Genomic DNA, 20,478 nt, shown 5'->3' with positions numbered 1-20,478 from the left:
GAGCCTTTGTTGATCTTCCATTTAGTGTTTTATAGCATTTAGATTAACACTACTACTGTTTCAAGTGATCACAATCTTAAAAGTACCTACGTGACTCTTATGTATGTTGATCTGACAAAGCGAACTAAAACCATTCATTATCAATGAATGGTTAGCGACCATTGGTGTTGTAATGTAGGCATACCCACCATTTTGGAAAAAGTTGTGAAACGGTTTAACTTCATGCTAATGAAAAACAGAAAACTGTCAGAAATTGTTGCATTTGTAGTGTGTTCATTTATAAGTTCATCTCATGACTTTAAATTGTGTCGTATTAGTAGTACCCTTTAGTCATATAATTTAGTCGTAGTGCAAAATTTGGGTCAGGTGTTTGTTTGCACTGTGCAGTTGTGTTGAACATCATCTGACATGATCCCAGGGGAATGTTGGCTACCACTACTGACGAGGATTGCATTTCCTTTTCTGGTACTGGCATGGATTGCTAACTCTCCCGTAATGCAAATAACTATGGGCATGGCCAACACTAATGACAGCCTCTATAACATAACATAACATAACATAACATAACATAACATAACATAACATAACATAACATAATCTTTCCTTTCTATATTTTGTGTTGCATGTTTATTGAAACAGCCAGACTTAGACCAGGTATTACTATAGCTTGGAGTTAATGAAGTGGGATTAATATTTCCTCACTCTTCCCTAAGGTCCCTTGTTCTTTTTTTATTATTATTACTGATGTGTTTTTTATTGGTTTTCTTTTAAAGGTTCGTATTTTGTCCTGCACAGTTTGAAGAGCTCAAATGACTCCCATTTGTCAGAGGCCGTCTTGGGCCGTACTCCTATTGGCAAAAGTAGGTTATCGATTGAGGAAATCGGAGTACATAAAGTACCTCCACAAGCTTCAAAGATTGGTGTGAATTTGGCCCAAAACCTTTTTACATCCCTAAAGATTTTATTGTAACAACTTAATATGCGCTGTCGCTGTGGTTATATTATACCAGTAGTTAGCTGCTCAGTTGACCTTTATGTAGTCAGGATATCTAGGAGAATAATAAAAAAAAAAAAAAGTATAACTTTAACTATATTTCTGTCCAGGACAGAGTTCAATCCAATAGGGCTGTTTTTGTATTGATGCACTTTGACATCTCTTCCAGACTGACTTTGTTTACTGTTGTGTACAAGAATCCAAAAGTAACATTTTGGTTATTTAGATTGGCCGCAGCTGTGAGATTTGCTGGCATGCAAAGACATTTCTCTGCACAGGCTTTTGTCCGATGTGTGTGGTTTACTTTTATAATTATTGACCGCTCTGAAATGGATCGTATTGAACAGGAGGAGAACACTCGGCTCTTTTGGGTCTACGCTGTTGTACTGTGATATTTTAAACTGTCTTATCTCATTGCTCTTAGGGTCAAATGTATACAATTTCCCAGAATCAGAGTGCTGACAGCCAGGAGCAGCTCTTTACTTCAACGTCATACAGAAATAAGATTCTCCACCCCTAGGAAAGCCGATCCAAAATCTCTACTCTCGGTCTGAGACTTCTCCCCCTCTCGTCCTTTCCTCCCTGAAAACATGTGTATCTGCATGTGTCTTCACGCTTGGCCTGGCCCAACTTCTTCCCTGAATATTGGAGAGGTCTGTGAGTGTGTGTGTGTGTGTGTGTGTGTGTGTGTGTGTGTGTGTGTGTGTGTGTGTGTGAAAGAGCGCGAGATGCTTGAACACGGCTGAGCTCAGCAGTCAAAGACAGACACTCACTGTCTGTTTCACTCACACACATTCCTCTTCTCTACTTCCCTTGTGGTTTAGTAGGGATGCAGTAAACTATGTATTTTCAAAAACCGGCAAAGTAAAAATTACATTTTAATGCACAGTTACTGTATAATCGAGCTACAGTGGGTTTTTTTTATTCATCAAGCTACATGCTTTATTTGTCTGTCAAAAAATACCTGACACGATGCATAATTGAATATATGAAGGAGTACATTCACATCATGTGACAAAGATGAGCTACGATATAACATTGTCATATATGATGTATCTAAATGGGCCATTCTACAGAATTGATTCAAAGTCAGTGTTGGAAACGTCTTAGAAAAAAAAAAAGATTTTCCCACAAATGTTGTATGTATGCAAATTGTATATTATCAAAGGTACACATTTCTAGTAATGGTGCAGTTAGTTATCATCCCAGCAAACATAGAAAGTTGGCACAACGTACCCAACGTTTTATCAACATGGCTAAAAGGTTGATATAACTGCATTGTGTGGTGAAGGTTGTAACAACGTTGTCACAGTGTTTACATTAAACCACCATTCAGGGCCATTGTTTAAGGTTGTGCATAGGGTGTCTGGACAACCTATGTACTCGTCACTGCCCTGAAGCGCGAATTAATCGGCCTTTTAAATTTCAACGCCCCATTGACTTCCATAGTAGGAAAAAAATATACTATGGAAGTCAATGGGAACCAGAAACTGTCTGGTTACTGACATTCTTCTAAATATCTTCCTTTGTGTTCAGCAGAGGAAAGAAATTCATACAGGTTTGAAACAACTTAAGGGTGAGTATATGATGACAGAATTTTCATTTTAAAAGTGAACTAATCCTTTAAGCTTACTTATATTTTAAATATTATTGTGGGATTCAATAGATAATAGAAGGATCTTAGTAAATATCTAAAATTTGAATACTTAAATGCTATTTAATTGTGTTTTTTGGTTGTGGGACAGCAGTTTGCATCAATTCTGTTGAATGGCCCACATATAAGGCAATTTAGAGATACTTGTGCACCTCTAGTTTAAACAAGTAATACTTTTTTTGGGTAGAAATGTAATATACCGAAAGGCTATATGTTTGGCCGTACACATTTCGCATCAACTTAGTCCCCCATGAAATCAAAATGGACAATTCTTGTTTTTTATGGACAATAAATGGTGTGGGGGATTTTGTCTTTGCACACTTTGGGTCCCTTAGTACCAATTGAGCACACCACAGTCTACCTGAGTATTGTTGCTGACCATGTCCATCTGACCACAGTGCACCCTCTTCTGATGGCTACTTCCTGCTCAAATAATCTCAAACTGGTTTCTTGAACATGACAATGAGTTCACTATACTCAAATGGCCTTGACAGTCACCAGATCTCAATCCAATACAGCACACTTGGCCCGTGGTGGAACGGGAGATTCACATCATGGATGTGCAGCAACTGCATGATGAATCATGTCAATATGGACCAAAATATCTAAGGAATGTTTCCAGCACCTTTTTGAATCTATGCCACAAAGAATTAAGGCAACATAAGGTCAAAATCGGTATTAGCAAGGTATACCTAATAAATCGGCCAGTGAGTGGTCACAATAGGGAAGAAAATACTAGACTTTAAAGGCACACTATGCAAGATTTCCGTTTTTGTCAAACAAATTTTGTTCCAGAATTCTAGGGAGTGGACTTAAATTAAACGCTCTACACTCTTTTTGGTGACTAAAAAAACTAAAGCCAAAATAGCTTATAATCAAACATGGAGGTGGGGAATATGTAGAACTTGATTGATTAAATAATTTGTTTCAGTTCAGTGAAAATGGGCCTGGCAAATAGCCGTGTGACTGAAGCTGCTTCTTTTCTCTTTGCTCAGATGGAAGGAGGGGTTTAGGGGGCTTTGGCTGGTAAATCCCCAGGCGCAGAGGGGATCAACAGCACCAGGCTTTGCTCCAGCAAAGGATCTCTGGCATCAGATCCGTCATTAGCATGGGCTGCTTCAATTCCCTAAATCTCTGACGGGCCTCTCAGAGTGATCTAGCTGTGATATCCCGCACCTGTGATTCTGAGTTCTGCCTGCCTTTTAAGCCTCAAAGGGCTTGAGTTTTGCTGTGTGCACAAGCGTGATACCGAGGAGGACAATGGTTGGGATTGCAAAGTGCAGAACAAGTTGTACATTGTCTGAGGTCATGATGTCTTTTTTGTTGTATATACTGCAAAGTTCCCTGCATTGCTGGAGTGTTTCGGACCACCTTTGCGTATTTGTATCACATGTCAGTCAGTGCTAGTGCTGGTCCTGGTCCTGGTTGCAGACCCCCTGATGTTAAACTGCATGTCTGAATCTATGTTGATGGTTACATAACCACACGTCCAGCGAGTCGCTCGTCGCTGCAGCTGTCTGCACAGCTGCCAGCAGTCAGAGAGCTGCCAAATATCTTTGCTGTCCAACAGAAGCTGACTATCGCACAGAAGCTGAGTTTACACCTTCATTTGACAATCCAGTCTGTCACACTCTCATGCCTTTTTTAAATGTGTCATCGGGCCAGAAACACTTCTGAATTCACATGATAGCTTTGCATAGACATTAAATTGTGACATCCATCTACCTCTCTTTAGCGAGTAAACAAATCATTCTTTTCAATCAGACCTGTTGAATGTTTAGTTCACAAATTGGACTGATCCGGTTCAAATCACTGACTCAATAATTCCTTAAAGGCGTTTCTCGAGTCAACAGCTTCGAGTTATTTTAGTATTTATATGCTATTGTTTTCTAATAGTTTTTGTTAATATTTTTGAATTAGCATTTATTTTTATATTTTCAGTTTTTATTTGAATTTTTAGTAATTTTATCATGCGCTTTTGTAATTTTGTATTTGTGTATATATATATATATATATATGTCTTATTTCAGTTAGTAATTTTAGTACTTATTTCAGTTAATTGCCAAGGCAACATTTCATATTTTTGTCTAGTTTAAGTTCATATAATATTTATCATTTATTTTACTTCATTTTTATTCTAATTAACTTAGTTAACGATAATAATACTGCTAGGGAGGAAGTTTCTCTGTAAAATAGCAAGTTAAATCTTTTGTTTTTATACACAAAGCTGTGAAATGACTTCATAAGTTTTGGAATATAATTTTCACATGTCTTCAAAAAATAAAAATAAAAACATAAATACAAGGTAAATGCAAATGTCAGTATTTTGTGGATTGCATTCAGGATTAATTCATTTGTAATGCATAATATACTTTTGTTTGCATCAGCCCTCACATTGCTTGGTGGTCACACGAACAACAGACTCATGACTTGGGTTTGTGAGTATTTATACTTGTGTCCATTTTATGGTGTTTATATATCAAATATCTTTTTGTCTGTGTTATGCTGGTTTTGCCATTGTGCCCCAGCCCTCTGTAAACACAACTCAGGGAATGCGTCAAGTTCGACTGCAGTGTGAGGCCATTGAGTTTCCTTAAGTGAGAGCTACCTGCCTCTTGACATAGTACAGTCTGTTCTCAGCTGTACTGTCTGAGGTTTTTTTGTGTCGGTGAGCAAAATAGAGTGAGAGGGGGCACATTTTCTAACTTGCATGTGCCAGACTACAAAAATAACCTGATTTGGATCTACACGCCTGCTAAACAACAACACCAGATTTTATAACCAAATAGTTAGCATCCTCTCGTTTTTGTTTGTGTTATCAAATAGATGATGTGTCATTAGTATGATAAAACTGCGTGTTGCAGGAGCAATGCAAATATTTTTTTTGCCATAATTAGGCCTATGCCTTGCTTGAAATGTATGACAAGAGAAAAGGTACATAATGGTTAATGATACATTCACAGCATCATAAATGATATGAGTCAGATCTATTAAAACTGTGCCTGCTGCATTAAAATGTGAAGACATATAGGCTAGTGATTTTGTTCCTCATATTTTCAATTTGGTGGCTGAATATGATGAATATTCCACCTACTGGAGTTCTGGAGGAGAAACATTTTTGTGGCTTCACGATTTTGTTCTTTAGTAGACCATTAGCATGTCGTTTGATTTGAATCACCCGTCACTTATATTAATGTTATCATTCTTACAGTCCGAAATGGCATACTTTCAGAGTATATGCTATATAAGTGAAGAACTTGCTTTAAATAATTGAATCCTGTGTTGTTAAAGGGATAGTTCACTTTAAAATTAAAATTCTGTCATTTACTCACCCTCAAGTTGTTTCAAACCTGTATTAATTTATTTCTTCTGCTGAACACAAAGAAAGATATTTTGAAGAATGTCAGTAACCAAACAGTAGTCTGTACCCATTGACTTCCATAGTATATTTTTTTCCTACTATGGAAGTCAATGGGTACAGACTACTGTTTGGTTACTGACATTCTTCAAAATATCTTTCTTTGTGTTCAGCAGAAGAAATAAATTAATACAGGTTTGAAACAACTTGAGGGTGAGTAAATGATGACAGAATTTTAATTTTAAAGTGAACTATCCCTTTAAAGAAGTAGGCCTACAACTCCAAGGAGAATCTACAGCAATCTTCGTACCTACAGCACTTACACTTGGATATAATTTTTATATTACGGTTACGCTTGTGACGTTTCAGTGTTGTGTCGTCACTGTTTATCCTATTCATGCATTTTTAAGCTTTGCCAATTAAAAACATTCAAACCATTGAAGTGCAATAGGATGATGTTCTGACAGGTGATTTTCAATGTGCACACACCCAAATCTTTTTCTGTTTATGAATCTTTGTTCTATTGTATTTATTGTCCCGTTGCTTGGATTTGGTTTCTTTGTTCTTCTTTTATTGCTGACTGTTTACTCTTCTTCAGTAAGCTTGAGCCTTTTACTTGTATTAGTTAGGCTAGTATAGTATTGTGTAGAATGCATATTTGTTACATTTCGAAGTCATTAGTTCTTCATTGTAACAACCTTATTTTCAGCGAAAGTAGGCTAACTGTATTGTGATGTATATTATCCTGAAATAAAATTACTCGTATCGTGATATGATTTTGGTCATATCGCCCACCTCTAATATTTTCTCAGTATTACTGAATCATAATAACGTAGATATTTCTGTAGGCTAAGAGGCTAGCAGTGTTTATAAATACTCTGTTAGATTTAACAAACTTTTCATCGGAGCTAGATTGGTGCTCATGTGGAAACATTCAAACCCTGTCTATATCATGTCCCGACTCCTTTCTCTCTTTTCCTGTTTTTTTTTTAAATACTTTTTTAATAAAAGTGGCAAAAGCTCAAAAATAGAATAAAACACTAACGTTTATTCTTAGAAGAATTGAGACCCCAATCGTTTTCCCCCCTGCTCTGCATGAACCACTTTACCTGTAAAACAGAATCTTGAATGCACTAGCTCATTTCCTCTGATTCACCCCGAGATCCAATAATGGCCCGCGCTGTATTATGCAACACCCGTGTGGTATTTCAATGGAAAGAAATATTCTGGCAAACGAACGCCTACTCATGTCTCTGTTCTGCTTCTCTCACTGTTCATCTTTCTACAACAGCAGCTATTTTCAGTGCTGCCATAACATCACATTGTATGGCATGAGCCGATGGAACGGATGTTAGCTTGTAAACTGCCCGCCATTAGCGTCAAATTCATTGCTATTCCCTCAGGCCAATGAAGATCCCGTTTTGATATCGGGCTGAAGTGCTGCATATCACAGCCAATCAGTGATAATGCCAGATTTATTTTTAAGAGCTTGAATATTTTCATAATGTGTTTTCAGTGCGTCATAGCCCTGTATGCATCCTAAGGGTTGTAACACTTCTTCAGGTGTATGTTTTTATGTTTTATGTGTAGCAATGTGTAGCTCAACATTGAGCTGGTAATCATGTTCCAGACCTGGGGCCTGATGTATAAATATTGCGCACAAAATGGCCATAGAAATGTGTGTACACAATTTTCCATGTACGGACACTCTACTAGACAATGCGTACGCACTATTTTACTGAAGTGAGCGAAGTAAACTCTGTTTTACATCTGATACACACATTTAGATTAAATATACTACTCTCATTAATGGAGTTAAGCACTGAAATATCATGAAATCATTAACCGGAAGTTACACATTTTTTAAAATATTAATTTAAATATAAATATTTGTAGTGGATGCGCTGCTTTTGAACGCTTTTCCTTTAACAGGATTTGAGAACATATTTTTGCACAAATAATGATCAACGATGAGCACTTGACGCTAAGCAGATGGTTTAGCAACATAGACGGTATAATGACAGACACCAAAGGACTCGCTCTGTGATCGTTTGGTCCATTGGCTGGTTTGAATAAGTCTGATGGCACCGTAGCTACTGTACAACATGTGCTGAACGCAGGTGTGCTGTTGGTGTCTTGCACAGACAGACCGTAGCCTGATGATAACCATTTTCGCGGACTTCCCAATATTATGAAAAATACCTTATTTGAAGGATATAATTTGAAGGAAAAGGTAAGATATGCATGTTTTATTTTTTAAAATGTTTTTTTCAGTGACACGCTGACTCACAATTATTTATACCTCAAAATATAAAGCCTATCTGCATCAAATCAAAACATATAAACATCCTGAAATATGTTTACTTTATAGGCAAAATTCCATAAATGTTCTTTCTCTGGAATATATTTTATACAATTGTGATTTATTTATTGTAAAACAAGGCAAGGATATGATTTTTAGCAATGTAATGTGACGGCACAGTATCTATTATTTTCCTAATGTCTTTTACCTTTAAACGTAATATCACGTGGATGGCAATGTGCATGAAAATGATATGCAGATGACGGCTTTTGTGCGTATACACTTTTAGGATGAAATCTACAGAAAGTTTTGTACATGAGGCCCCTGCTGTTTAGGCCTCATGCTGTGTTTGGTGTACATCTCTCAACGGTCTTCGCACTGTGGCGCTATGGGCCCCTCAGGAAATCCTCTAGACCCCTAGGGTCACTTATGTGTGCCCCCCTGTTCTGCTGACTGATGCAAAATAAGCTGCTGTAATTGGGAAAATAAACAGTAGATTAATGCTAGACCATGTGGCATTGACTGTGTTTATAGTAAGCTGCTGGATATGAAAAAGCCTGCTTGTATAGGTCAGGTTTTGTGAATGTTCAGACTCCATCTCTGAGTAAAACTGTTCCCATGTCACGAAAATGTGAAGATGTGTAGCTTTGTTCCTCATCTTTTCATTGCGGTGCCTGAATGAGGACTTTTTCATGTTCTGGAGTTCTTGAGTAGACTAGATCTGTGATTTTTCGTCACTCTAGTCTTGTTCGACAGAAAAGCTCTATGCTTGAAGACTGGGATATGATTGACAAAGGAAAAAAGTTTTGATCGCCTATTAGCCTATATGTTATTCAGGCTAGTGAGGTGAGGTGGGACAGAAAGTTTCACTAGGTTGAAGTTGCTCTCTCTGCTGGTTTCCTGGTCTAGAAATACCATTTTACACTGATGTATTACATTTTGATATATGATATGTACCCACTACCCACCTAAACATGTTGAGGATTGTTTTGTCAAATATGAAATATGAAACCGTTACCAGTGGTGTCAGTATTGACTGTTGTCTTTTGCATGCTAGGAGTTTCAACTTGGAAATAATTTCCTGCCAAACTTATTATCTGACACATTTCAGACTGTGAACTGTTTTTATATGCAGTTTACATGATATTTAGTCAAAATGGGTAGTATTTAATTGCTTGAAGTGCAACAAAGCACTTTAGACTGATTTAAGATGTTTTTAAGTAGGATTCTAAGACCAAATGTGCCTCTGTCTTACCCATATGCTATTTTTTTGGGGGTATGACTATCTCACAAAAAAAGCACTAGTGAAATTAACACCATAAATAAACGAAAAATGTTAAACAAATATCACATTAGTTTCAGGCGTCATCTATGCTCTATCTTTCCCTTACAGTGTTGACATTAAACTTAGCAACCTAAAATGAAATGAAAACCCAGACACACTTGCTAAACCAGTAACCATGGAAACACACTGGAAGTCTCTATAACTCTAACTCGGGCTCAGGTCCCAACTGTTCCCTTTTGTGAAAAATAGACTGTTTTGGAAGGTCAGTGAAGTACCCAGTTGAATGTTTTGGCAGTGAGCACTGACACAAGGCACTCGCTGGAGACTCGTAGACTCTTGGTCCAAAACCCAAAGCACTGGCGGCGTATTGACCGAGCCTGGTTAATGACTTTAAAACTCAACAGACCTATGACTAGTCGCGAGTGTATGCTGGGTCAGCGACAGACCTTACAGTCTGTGAGGTGTAAAGAAAGCATATCTGGCTCAGTACAGTCATTGACGCTTGGCTCAGAAATGAATTTCACCCGGTTTCATTCGCCAGTTCTGAGATTCCATGAACACACTCATGGTTTATGAGCGTTAATGTGATGTAAGTAGTAAATACCCTATACCATGTGTCAAAATGATTGATGGCTTCCGGTTGACCTTGACCTTTGACCTTTTCCGGTCCCGCCTCTTCCGGTGTCTATTGTTGTGGTTTGACCTATTGACCCCCACCCCTCCAATCGATCATGTGTTTTGACAGGTTGTGCGTCCGGTGTGTATAGATAAGGATTGAGCAGATGACCTATCTATTCGATCAATCAAATGTTTTGACAGGTTGACCATCGGGTCTCTACTGATAAGGGTTGATCAGTTGACCTATCTATCCGATCAATCATGTGTTTTGACAGGTAGGCCATGCTGTATCTATGATAACGGTCGAGCAGTTGACAGTTTGAACCAGTTGTTATAGGCTATGTATCACCACTCCAGACTGGTGCTTGGTTTCCTGTGTAATGTGAGACGAAAAAGTCACTGTCACAGGGGCTTCCCTCCCCTCCTTCTGCAAGCCTGTCACAGGCGCTCCCCCCCCAACCCTCTGCATGTGTGTCACACTGTCTTCACATCCCTCCCTCTCCATCGGTGTGACAAGCACTCCCCCTAGCCTTCCATGTCTGCTCTGACGTTTGAAACATATATTTAAAAGATTATAAACTAAATGCTTATAAAATATAATGCAAATGAAACTATGAAAACATAGCGTTAAAACTCTATAAATTAAATGGCTATAAAATGTTTTAACTACGGTTGAAACACGCTGTTCTTTATAAATAGTTATATGAAATGGATATAAAAAATTATTTAACTATGGTTGAAACATATTATTCTTTATAAATGTATATATGAAATGGATATAGACAAACTAATGTTGAAACATGCTGTTAAAAGGCAATAAATGAAATGGATATAAAATGATTTAACTATGGTTGAAACATATTATTCTTTATAAATGTATATATGAAATGGACGTAGACAAACTAATGTTGAAACATGCTGTTAAAAGGTTATATATGAAATGGATATAAAATGATTTAACTAAAGCTGAAAAACATATTATTCTTTATAAATGTATATATGAAATGGACATAGACAAACTAATGTTGAAACATGGTGTTAAAACCATATACAAAACTCTAATGATTATAAAATAGCGTTCTAAAAAAGCCTGCCGAATCATACATTTCAGTTAAAAGTTGTAAATAGACCCTATCTTTTTCATGAATAAGCTATAAAATGACTACGTCGTGATTATACTGACTATAATGTAAATCCGTCGTGCCTATACCCATGCATGGTCGCGCCTCGCTGTCTCTGTTTCACAGCCTGTTTCTGTATGTGCGTAACTGTGATGGTGTCAAGGCAGTAAACACACTGATTATCTCTGATAACATACACACGCGATTGAACAGCCATTTGTTTAAAAACACTGAACGAAATCAAATATGGTTGGTTAGTTAGTCAGTCTATATCTTGTCTAACAATATGTATCCTGACTACGGGGTCTCTATTCGCAGAATCGATCGTAACATCGATATGCAGTCTTTCACTCTTCGTCTTCATTATCTACGACGCACATCAATGGTCATGTAGCCGGTTGTTTTTTTAAAAACACACCAGGACATCATTTTCACGGGCCGGCGTGACAGGCATGATTAAATTATGACTGGGTCTGTCACACCTAATGTGAGATAACGGCCTCCTGAACACAAATTCATTCGTTATACAATGCTGCCATCTAGTGGCGAACGAGTTGTGTTTTTCTCCGCACTAGTGGGTAGAGATTCGGGTCATTCACCTCAGAGTCCAGGTGTATAAAAGGCCTGTTGGCCCACGGCCAAACACTGCAAACTTTTGCCAAGTAACGTTGCCATCTCTACCGATCAGCTCCATCGATCATCTCTACACGTTTCAACATGCAAAAAAGTAAGTGTTTATACATTATATTAATATACTGATTTTATACATTAAGAATAATTCATTACTGGTTTAATCATTGATTTTTAGTTACTATAATTGTTATATCATTGTTTTATCTAAAAAGATCGTTTTAACTATTAGAATGATATTTTATATTTATATTAAAACAGTTATTTTAATTTTAATTACATGATGCTGAAAATTACGTATCACAGGAATATTATTTTATCATTTTAACTGATATCTGTTTTTAAATGCGGTGTGTTTGCTGGCTTTATCAAATGCTTCTGGGTTTTATCTGATGTTTTAAATGCGCTGCTTTTGCTGGCTTCATCTGATGTTTTAAATGCGCTGTGTTTGATGGCTTTATTAAATGTTGCTGGTTTTATCTGATGGCCGATGTTCTGCTTTTGCTGGCTTTATCTGATGTTTTAAATGCAATGTTTGCTGTTGCTGGGTTTTATCTTATGTTTTTAACAGCTTTGACGTCTTCATCAGTTTTTATCCGTTGTCTGATAATGCATGATTTATCTATTAAAATCTCCATCGTTGTTATTATATTAATTTTGTTCATATTTACATACTGTTACCCCGCGGGCTTTTATTATGAAAAGACCATGGACTTCCTTCCGTTGGCGGGGGCATATCATAATGATTCTCTATCCCTCGTTGATAAAACAGAGAAAAATGTCATACCTTAATGCTTTTTCTCATATGCATTGTTGATTCAGAGCGATCTCATTTGTACTTCTAGGCTTAGCATCTCTTAGCACGTGCTATAACTCTGGTCATATTCTATTGGATCTAGCGATCATTTTTTACCAAACTGTTTTTCTTCACTGTACATGATTCTGAAGCTAGATCGATTTGTTTTCCTGGTGTTTTAAAACATAAAACCCTGCTTGAATGTTGTTGATAATGCTGATGTTTAAACATACGACATCTAGCGATCCTAACGTCCCATGAGTTATGAAATACATCCTGATTTGTAAAATATTGACATCTAGTGTTTGGGACTGCTATGGCATTCTATTTGTAAAATATTGACATCTAGTGTTTGGGACTGCTATGGCATTCTATTTGTAAAATATTGACATCTAGTGTTTGGGACTGCTATGGCATTCTATTTGTAAAATATTGACATCTAGTGTTTGGGACTGGTATGGCATTCTATTTGTAAAATATTGACATCTAGTGTTTGGGACTGGTATGGCATTCTATTTGTAAAATATTGACATCTAGTGTTTGGGACTGGTATGGCATTCTATTTGTAAAATATTGACATCTAGTGTTTGGGACTGGTATGGCATTCTATTTGTAAAATATTGACATCTAGTGTTTGGGACTGGTATGGCGTTCTATTTGTAAAATATTGACATCTAGTGTTTGGGACTGGTATGGCGTTCTATTTGTAAAATATTGACATCTAGTGTTTGGGACTGGTATGGCATTCTATTTGTAAAATATTGACATCTAGTGTTTGGGACTGGTATGGCATTCTATTTGTAAAATATTGTCATCTAGTGTTTATGACTGGTATGACATTCTATTTGTAAATATTGCCATCTAGTGTTTGTGACTGGTATGACATTCTATTTGTAAAATATTGCCATCTTGTGGTTTTTAATTAGTATGACATCCTGGTTTTTAATTGCTATTACATTCTGTTTTGTGAAATATTGACATCTAGCGGTTTTAACTGGTATTACATTATGATTTGATTTTCAGATAGATAATCTTTTAAACTTATTTTAATTAATTAATTTATATTTAATTATCATTATTTTATTATAATTAATTTTTTATTTTATTTTTTTTTTAAATCATTTTTTTAAATCTTTTTTTTTAAATCTTTTTTTTTTTTTTTTTTTTTTTTTTTAATCCGTGTGTGTGTGTGTGTGTGTGTGTGTGTGTGTGTGTGTGTGTGTGTGTGTGTGTGTGTGTGTGTGTGTGTGTGTGTGTGTGTGTGTGTGTGTGTGTGTGTGTGTGTGTGTGTGTGTGTGTGTGTGTGTCTGTGTGTGTCTGTGTGTGTGTGTGTGTGTGTGTGTGTGTGTGTGTGTGTGTATGTCGGAGGGTTGGTCAAATTTGGTAAAAGAAACAACCGTTTTAGATTCTAGCGGCAGTTACCCTCTCGAGGCTGAAGGGTAGAGATCTCGGTTACATTATATTACATGCTACAGGCCTATGTGTTTTATTATTCACAGTTGATGTGTATAAAATCAGCTTCTCAATTTGTCTTTCATGCATAAACAGGTCTTATATTTTCCAGGCACGAATACCCCGAACGTCGAATCGGCCGCTTTGCAAGCCATTAATGATGCATGTGAGCACTTTTTATAATATTTTATAAATTTAAATGAAATATTTTAATTCAATTATTTTAACATAATTTTTAATTTACAGTATTAGATGTCGTAGATCTTACGCATGATGATGATAATGATGCTGAGAGCTCAGGAGCGAGCGACGAACCTTTGAGAAAGGTCAGAAAGACCGACGGTTCCGGCTCGTTCGATACCCCGCCAACCGTTCCGCTTGCCGCATCACCACCCAGTCCTATCACCCCGCCTGCCGGTCCTCCGACCATTCTACCCAACACCCCACCATCCACCCCGCCTACCATTACCGCTGATACCCAACCTATCAACCAGTCAGCCGGTCCATCTACCAGCTGGACATGTGGCTATCGGCCCAGTCCTGACACGACTGTGTTTTATGGTAAGACTAACTATGTTATTGGAAGTTAAAAAATTCTAATTGAAACAGATCCTTAAGATTTTGTTATTTTTCTACACACCAGGAAATCATGATGATGTGGCGGATTGGAATAGTCAACAGCTGGAATCGTGGTCCTGTGGTTCTTGGGCGAGTGACATTGAGGTTGAGGTATCGGTCATAAACACTAATCAAACTATTGATGAAAACAACGGCGTTCGCCAATCGACGGAAGAAGACCAAGGAGACATCGAGGATGAACAAGTAGTACCGGAGATTCGGTCGGTTGATGATGATGATCGTCCTACTCCTCTCATGTATGCGCTTATTGATTCAGTAGAATCATTGAGACACCAGCTTCGCGATACACACACCGATACACAAAGCCGTTTAGAGTCACTACATGCCGAGCTTCGCGATACACATATCGAAACACTTGGTAGAATAGAGACGCTGCAAGTTCAGCTTTGTGATGCGCAGATCGAAACACATAGTAGATTATCCTCATTGAACCGGGATCTTCGCAACTCTCAGCAGGAGATACATAGTAGAATCGATGCGCAAGATCGATTTATTCAAAATTTGTCCGACGAGATGTTTCGTCGTGTCAATAGAAACGCGCACATGTTCGGTGAATTCCATCGTGAACTGACACTTTTGATTCATCATCTTCTTCTCATTCTTGTTGAACAGTCGGATGAGTAAAATAGATTTGTTCCATCATATCATGTATTTCATATTTGCTTTTTAATACTGTGATTTTGTACTATTACATGATTGTTTTTATATACTTTTTTACAGATTTTCTGATTGCTTTTTTACTCTGATTTTGTACTACTACATTTATGCTTTTATATTTCATGTTTTGGTCTGAAATCTAAAATGGAGGGTGTTAAAAGCTTTGACGCAGACGACGCAGAACTGGCACCGGCCGAAATCGAAATGCTAAGTATGCTTCCGAATTCTTTAGAAGAATATTTGGTTAATTTAGAATCATCGCAATCCATCGCTAATATTGATCTTTTTGAATTAGCTGTAAATCCGAATATGAATATGTTCGATTCTGTTGTACAATTCGGCGGTGTTTTAAACAATCAACCAGCACCACCAGAGGTCCCTGACGGTGACGATACTTCACAACCATCGACATCAGGTAATGTCAATCCTAATACACAGCAGCGATTAAGCCGTACGGACATCGATAGATTGATTCGCGACGGTGGGGATGTTAACGGATATCATGTTTTACCACGATCTCGTTTCAATAGCGTAACGCTGAGAAGGAGTTTGAATCTGAGAGAGATTAACTCCACAGATTTGGCCTCTTATCATACTTACTTACATGACATATTCTCAGGGATTGTTAATTTTGCTAGAGAATTCGACCAGACTGCCCCCGTAATCAATATTACAATGACAGCTCCCAGTCTCCAAGAACCCGTCAACGCAGTTTTAACTCGCGGTAATAATTACGACGTAGATTCAGTTTTTGATCAAATTGAAAAAGTTTTACAGAGTAACAATCGGGTGTTATCTGACGAATCCGTTGAATTTGAAGCATCTGTGGCTCTGCACAGCCATGGAGGCGTGCGTCGTAAACTCACAGACCTGGCTGTTGATGAGGTGATTAAAAGAAAAAAGACAAGCTTATTCTGCCCCGCAAATATTTCGAATAATTTGTGTTTCTCCATCTGTCTCGCCCGTTTTCTTAACCCGCAATTACCCGAGAGCGAGTTAGAAAAACAGGCTACCGTTATCCAAAACAACGTGGGGTTCTCAATCCAAGATCAAATCGGCCTTGGAGACATATCATCGTTTGAACGAGCGCTAGACATTAAAATTGTTGTATTTCACAGATCTAATGCTATGATCGTAGAAACGTTCAAAAATTCTGATGAACCCCATCCAAAAACAGTTTTCCTATACCTCCACAAAAGCCACTTTTACCTGATACTGAACTTAACGGGTTTTCTGGGTTCACCATACGTGTGTGCATTCTGCTATAAAAGTTACACCAACCGTAGAGACCACCGATGTAAGCATGTTTGTAACATCTGTTTCGATCCAGATTGTTACACGTTCCCCGCAAGAAGCATACATTGCCCCGATTGTTTGCGTTACTGTAAATCGGCCTATTGCTTCGAAATGCATAAAAAAAACTCTGCTCCCGGTAAGGAACACCTCGCCTGCGACATTATAAAATTTTGCAAACTATGTAACAGGCGTTATGATGTTAAACCAGGCGATAAGAAAACCAAACACACATGCGCCCCCGACAGATGTGTGCATTGTCGAGAACGCCTAACGGGTGATGGTGAACACCAATGCTTCATACAACCCCTAGCACCTAAGGAAACGTGCGAGAAATATATCTTCTACGATTTCGAAACGCGTTACGAAAACGGTAGGCACGAGGCCAATTTTGTTTGCGCCATCACATTCAAAGGTGAGAAATTTACCGCTCACGGCACCGACTGCATCGCTAAGCTAATCAATCGCTTCAGACAACCCCGATATAATGGTTACTGCTTCATTGCTCATTATTCATCTCGATTTGACTCCTTTTTAATTCTTCAGTATTTCTGCAAAGCCGGGATTGCGTTTGACGTCATAATGCAAGGCTGTAAATTAATTTTCATGTACGATGAAGCGTATGCTCAGCGATATATCGATAGCTACTCGTTTTTTCCAATGGCTCTTGCCAAAATGCCCGCGGCGTTAGACTTAACGACGATTGAAAAAGGCTACTTCCCCCACCTTTTTAACCGGGCGGGGAATGAGAATTATTTCGGTCCATACCCCGACAAAAAATTCTACAATTACGATAACATGTCGGTCAAAGAAAGACAAAAGTTTTGCGAATGGTACCGTACGGTTGAGGGTAAGTTCTTTGACTTCAAGAAAGAACTGCACGAGTATGGTGTTAACGACGTCGTCTTATTACGCGAAGGATGCATGAAATACAGGGAGTCTTTCATTCATTGTACCCAACTCGACCCTTTTTCGTTCACTACGATCGCCGGCTGTTCGATGGGGGTCTTCAAAACGCATTATCTCAACAGAAACACGCTAGCCCTAACGCATAACAAAGCGTACGTCCATCAGAATAAGTCATACTCGAGCGGTTCGATCGAATGGCTCGAGTACATAAAAAAGACACGAAACGTAGACGTTCACCACGCTGTCAACCACGGCGAAGTATCGATCGGTAAGTACTTTTTAGATGGTTATTACCAACACGACGGGGTTCAACATGGTCTAGAGTACGGGGGGTGCTTTTTCCATGGACATTGCTGTCGCTTTACACCTCATCAGACACACCCCTTGTCCGGAGTACCCTACGGGGTTCTCAGGAACGAGTTTGACGATAAGATCGAAATTCTGCGGAACGCGTACGGTTTGCAAATCGAAGTTATTTGGGAATGCCAATGGAACGATATGAAAAAAACCGACCCCTCCGTGATTGAATTTATGATCGATTATTCGGCGCCAGAGAGATTGAACCCGCGAGACGCTCTCTACGGTGGGAGAACGAACGCCTATAAGCTCTATCACAAGACGAGTCCCGATGAGAAAATTAGGTATCTGGACTTCACCAGTCTGTACCCGTATTGTCAGGCGAGGAAAAGCTACCCGATTGAACACCCCCAAATCATTTTCAAAGATTTTGAACCGATTGAAAATTATTACGGGCTTATCAAAGCGACCGTATACCCACCCCGCAAATTACTTCACCCGGTTCTCCCTTACAGATGCCAGGGAAAACTTATGTTCCCTCTCTGTGCGAAGTGTGCTCACGATCAAAACCAGACCACGAGCTGTACCCACACAGATAAGGAAAGAGCGCTCTCGGGGTGTTGGGTCAGTATCGAGCTTTTAAAAGCCATTGAGAAGGGCTATGTGATAGCCAAGATAGACGAGGTTTGGCATTTTCCACAACAGTCAGACGAGTTGTTCGCAGAATACGTAAAAACTTTCTTGCGTTTGAAACAGCAAGCGTCGGGGTACCCGACGAATGTTGTTACGGATGCTGAGAAAGAGACATACATTCGTGACTATTTTGAAAAAGAGGGTATTCAACTCGACCCTGAAAAGATCAAGTACAACGCCGCCCAGAGGGCAATCACAAAATTAATTCTGAATAGTCTGTGGGGGCGCTTCTCTTTAAGACAGAACTTGCCCCAAACGACTCTGGTGAGCGACCCCGAAGATTTCACCAGAATCGTTTTTGGTAATACCGACACGTTGACGTATTTCTCATTCATCTCAGAAGACGTAGCTCTCGTTCAGCATAAACCCTCCAAAGAGGATGTTTGCAAAGCACGCGACGTGAATGTTTTTATAGGCGCCTTTACTACCGCACACGCCCGACTCGAATTGTACGAATTGATGGACCGACTCGGCGATCGGTTGTTATACTCTGACACAGACAGCGTCATATTTGTGTCTAGGGATGGGGACTGGGAGCCTCCGCTCGGGGATTATTTGGGGGATCTGACGAGCGAATTAGACGATAATGACCATATAACAGTCTTTTGCTCGAGCGGACCCAAATCGTATGGTTTTGAAACGGCTAAAGGTAAATCGTGCATGAAAGCTAAGGGGATAACCCTGAATGCTAAAAATTCTCAAGCTATCTGCCTCGAATCCCTGATTGGTCTGGTTGACAGTTATGTGACGTCGCACGATAGATCCAAATACATCCTGGCTCACACGGAAGACATTGTGAGGAATAAAAAGTCTCTCACACTGCACAACAAATCAGTCGTTAAAAGGTTTAAGGTGGTCTATAATAAACGTAGGCTTTTGGCTGATTTCACCACCCTTCCTTATGGCTACTGACCAGATGCTGCATAGAGCGGGTCAGGATGTTTCCGATTTTGATTTCAGACTTCAACATCCTTTCAGTTGTGTTGTTAGTGGACCTTCCAACTCTGGAAAGTCATATTTTGTAAAACTTTTGTTGGAAAAAGGTTTGAATATCATTTCCATGAAAATTGAAAACATTGTTTGGTTGTATGATTGTTGGCAGACTTTGTATGATGATTTACTTCAATTGTACGACATTAAATTTGTGCAAGGAATACCCCAGACTCTGAATGATGATGATTTACTGCCTGTCACCAAGACAAACCTGCTTGTGGTGGATGATTTAATGGAGCAAGCTAGCGGTAACCTGGAACTTCAACGTGTTTTCACCCAATATTGTCACCATCGCAATCTCAGCTCTATCTACATAGTACAAAATTTATTTGCCCAGGGTAAGTCCAGCCGAACCATAAGCTTAAACGCCAATTATATGTTTCTGTTTAAAAATCCACGAGACGTCAATCAAGTGGCGATGCTAGGACGTCAAATGTACCCAGGAAACACAAAATATTTTATGGAGTGTTATCACGACGCGGTCAATCAGGCATACGGTTATCTAATGATAGACTATAAAGCGAAAACTCCGGAGCACTACCGTCTCAGAACAGGATTGCTTTCCGACTGTCAAGTGGTTTATATTCCGAAAAAAAGAAGAACGGTATAAATCAATATGTCTGCCAGACTTTGTAAACATTTGCCTGTGTTAAAACTGTTACATAAAGCCAATCCTAAACAGCGACGTCTTATTTTACAATCGGCGTCCGACGAATTCATATTAGCGCTGTGCGAAGTGGCGCTTAACATCCTCTACGGTACCATCCCGGTCAATAAGCAACAGTAT

The 20,478-nt window shown here is 38.7% G+C and overlaps 2 protein-coding genes across 3 annotated transcripts in view; both read left to right on the top strand.

Moving 5' to 3' along the window:
• The window catches only part of hivep3b (HIVEP zinc finger 3b), an 80,766-nt gene that overhangs the window by 8,304 nt on the left and 51,984 nt on the right, over positions 1-20,478 (top strand). The gene's annotated exons all lie outside the window — the stretch shown is intronic.
• On the top strand, positions 14,295-19,846 carry LOC307005671 (uncharacterized protein; the record flags this gene model as incomplete). Its single annotated transcript, XM_079626041.1, has 3 exons — positions 14,295-14,376; positions 14,457-14,771; positions 14,854-19,846. 3 exons carry the CDS (start codon positions 14,295-14,297, stop codon positions 15,471-15,473), a joined length of 1,017 nt encoding a protein of 338 aa, XP_079482167.1. The 3' UTR covers positions 15,474-19,846.

Source organism: Phoxinus phoxinus (genome assembly GCF_949152265.1).
Source record: "Phoxinus phoxinus genome assembly, chromosome: 10".
Classification (NCBI taxonomy): domain Eukaryota; kingdom Metazoa; phylum Chordata; class Actinopteri; order Cypriniformes; family Leuciscidae; genus Phoxinus; species Phoxinus phoxinus.
Note: the sequence above shows the minus strand (reverse complement) of the source record. Positions and strands in the feature narration are given on the sequence as shown.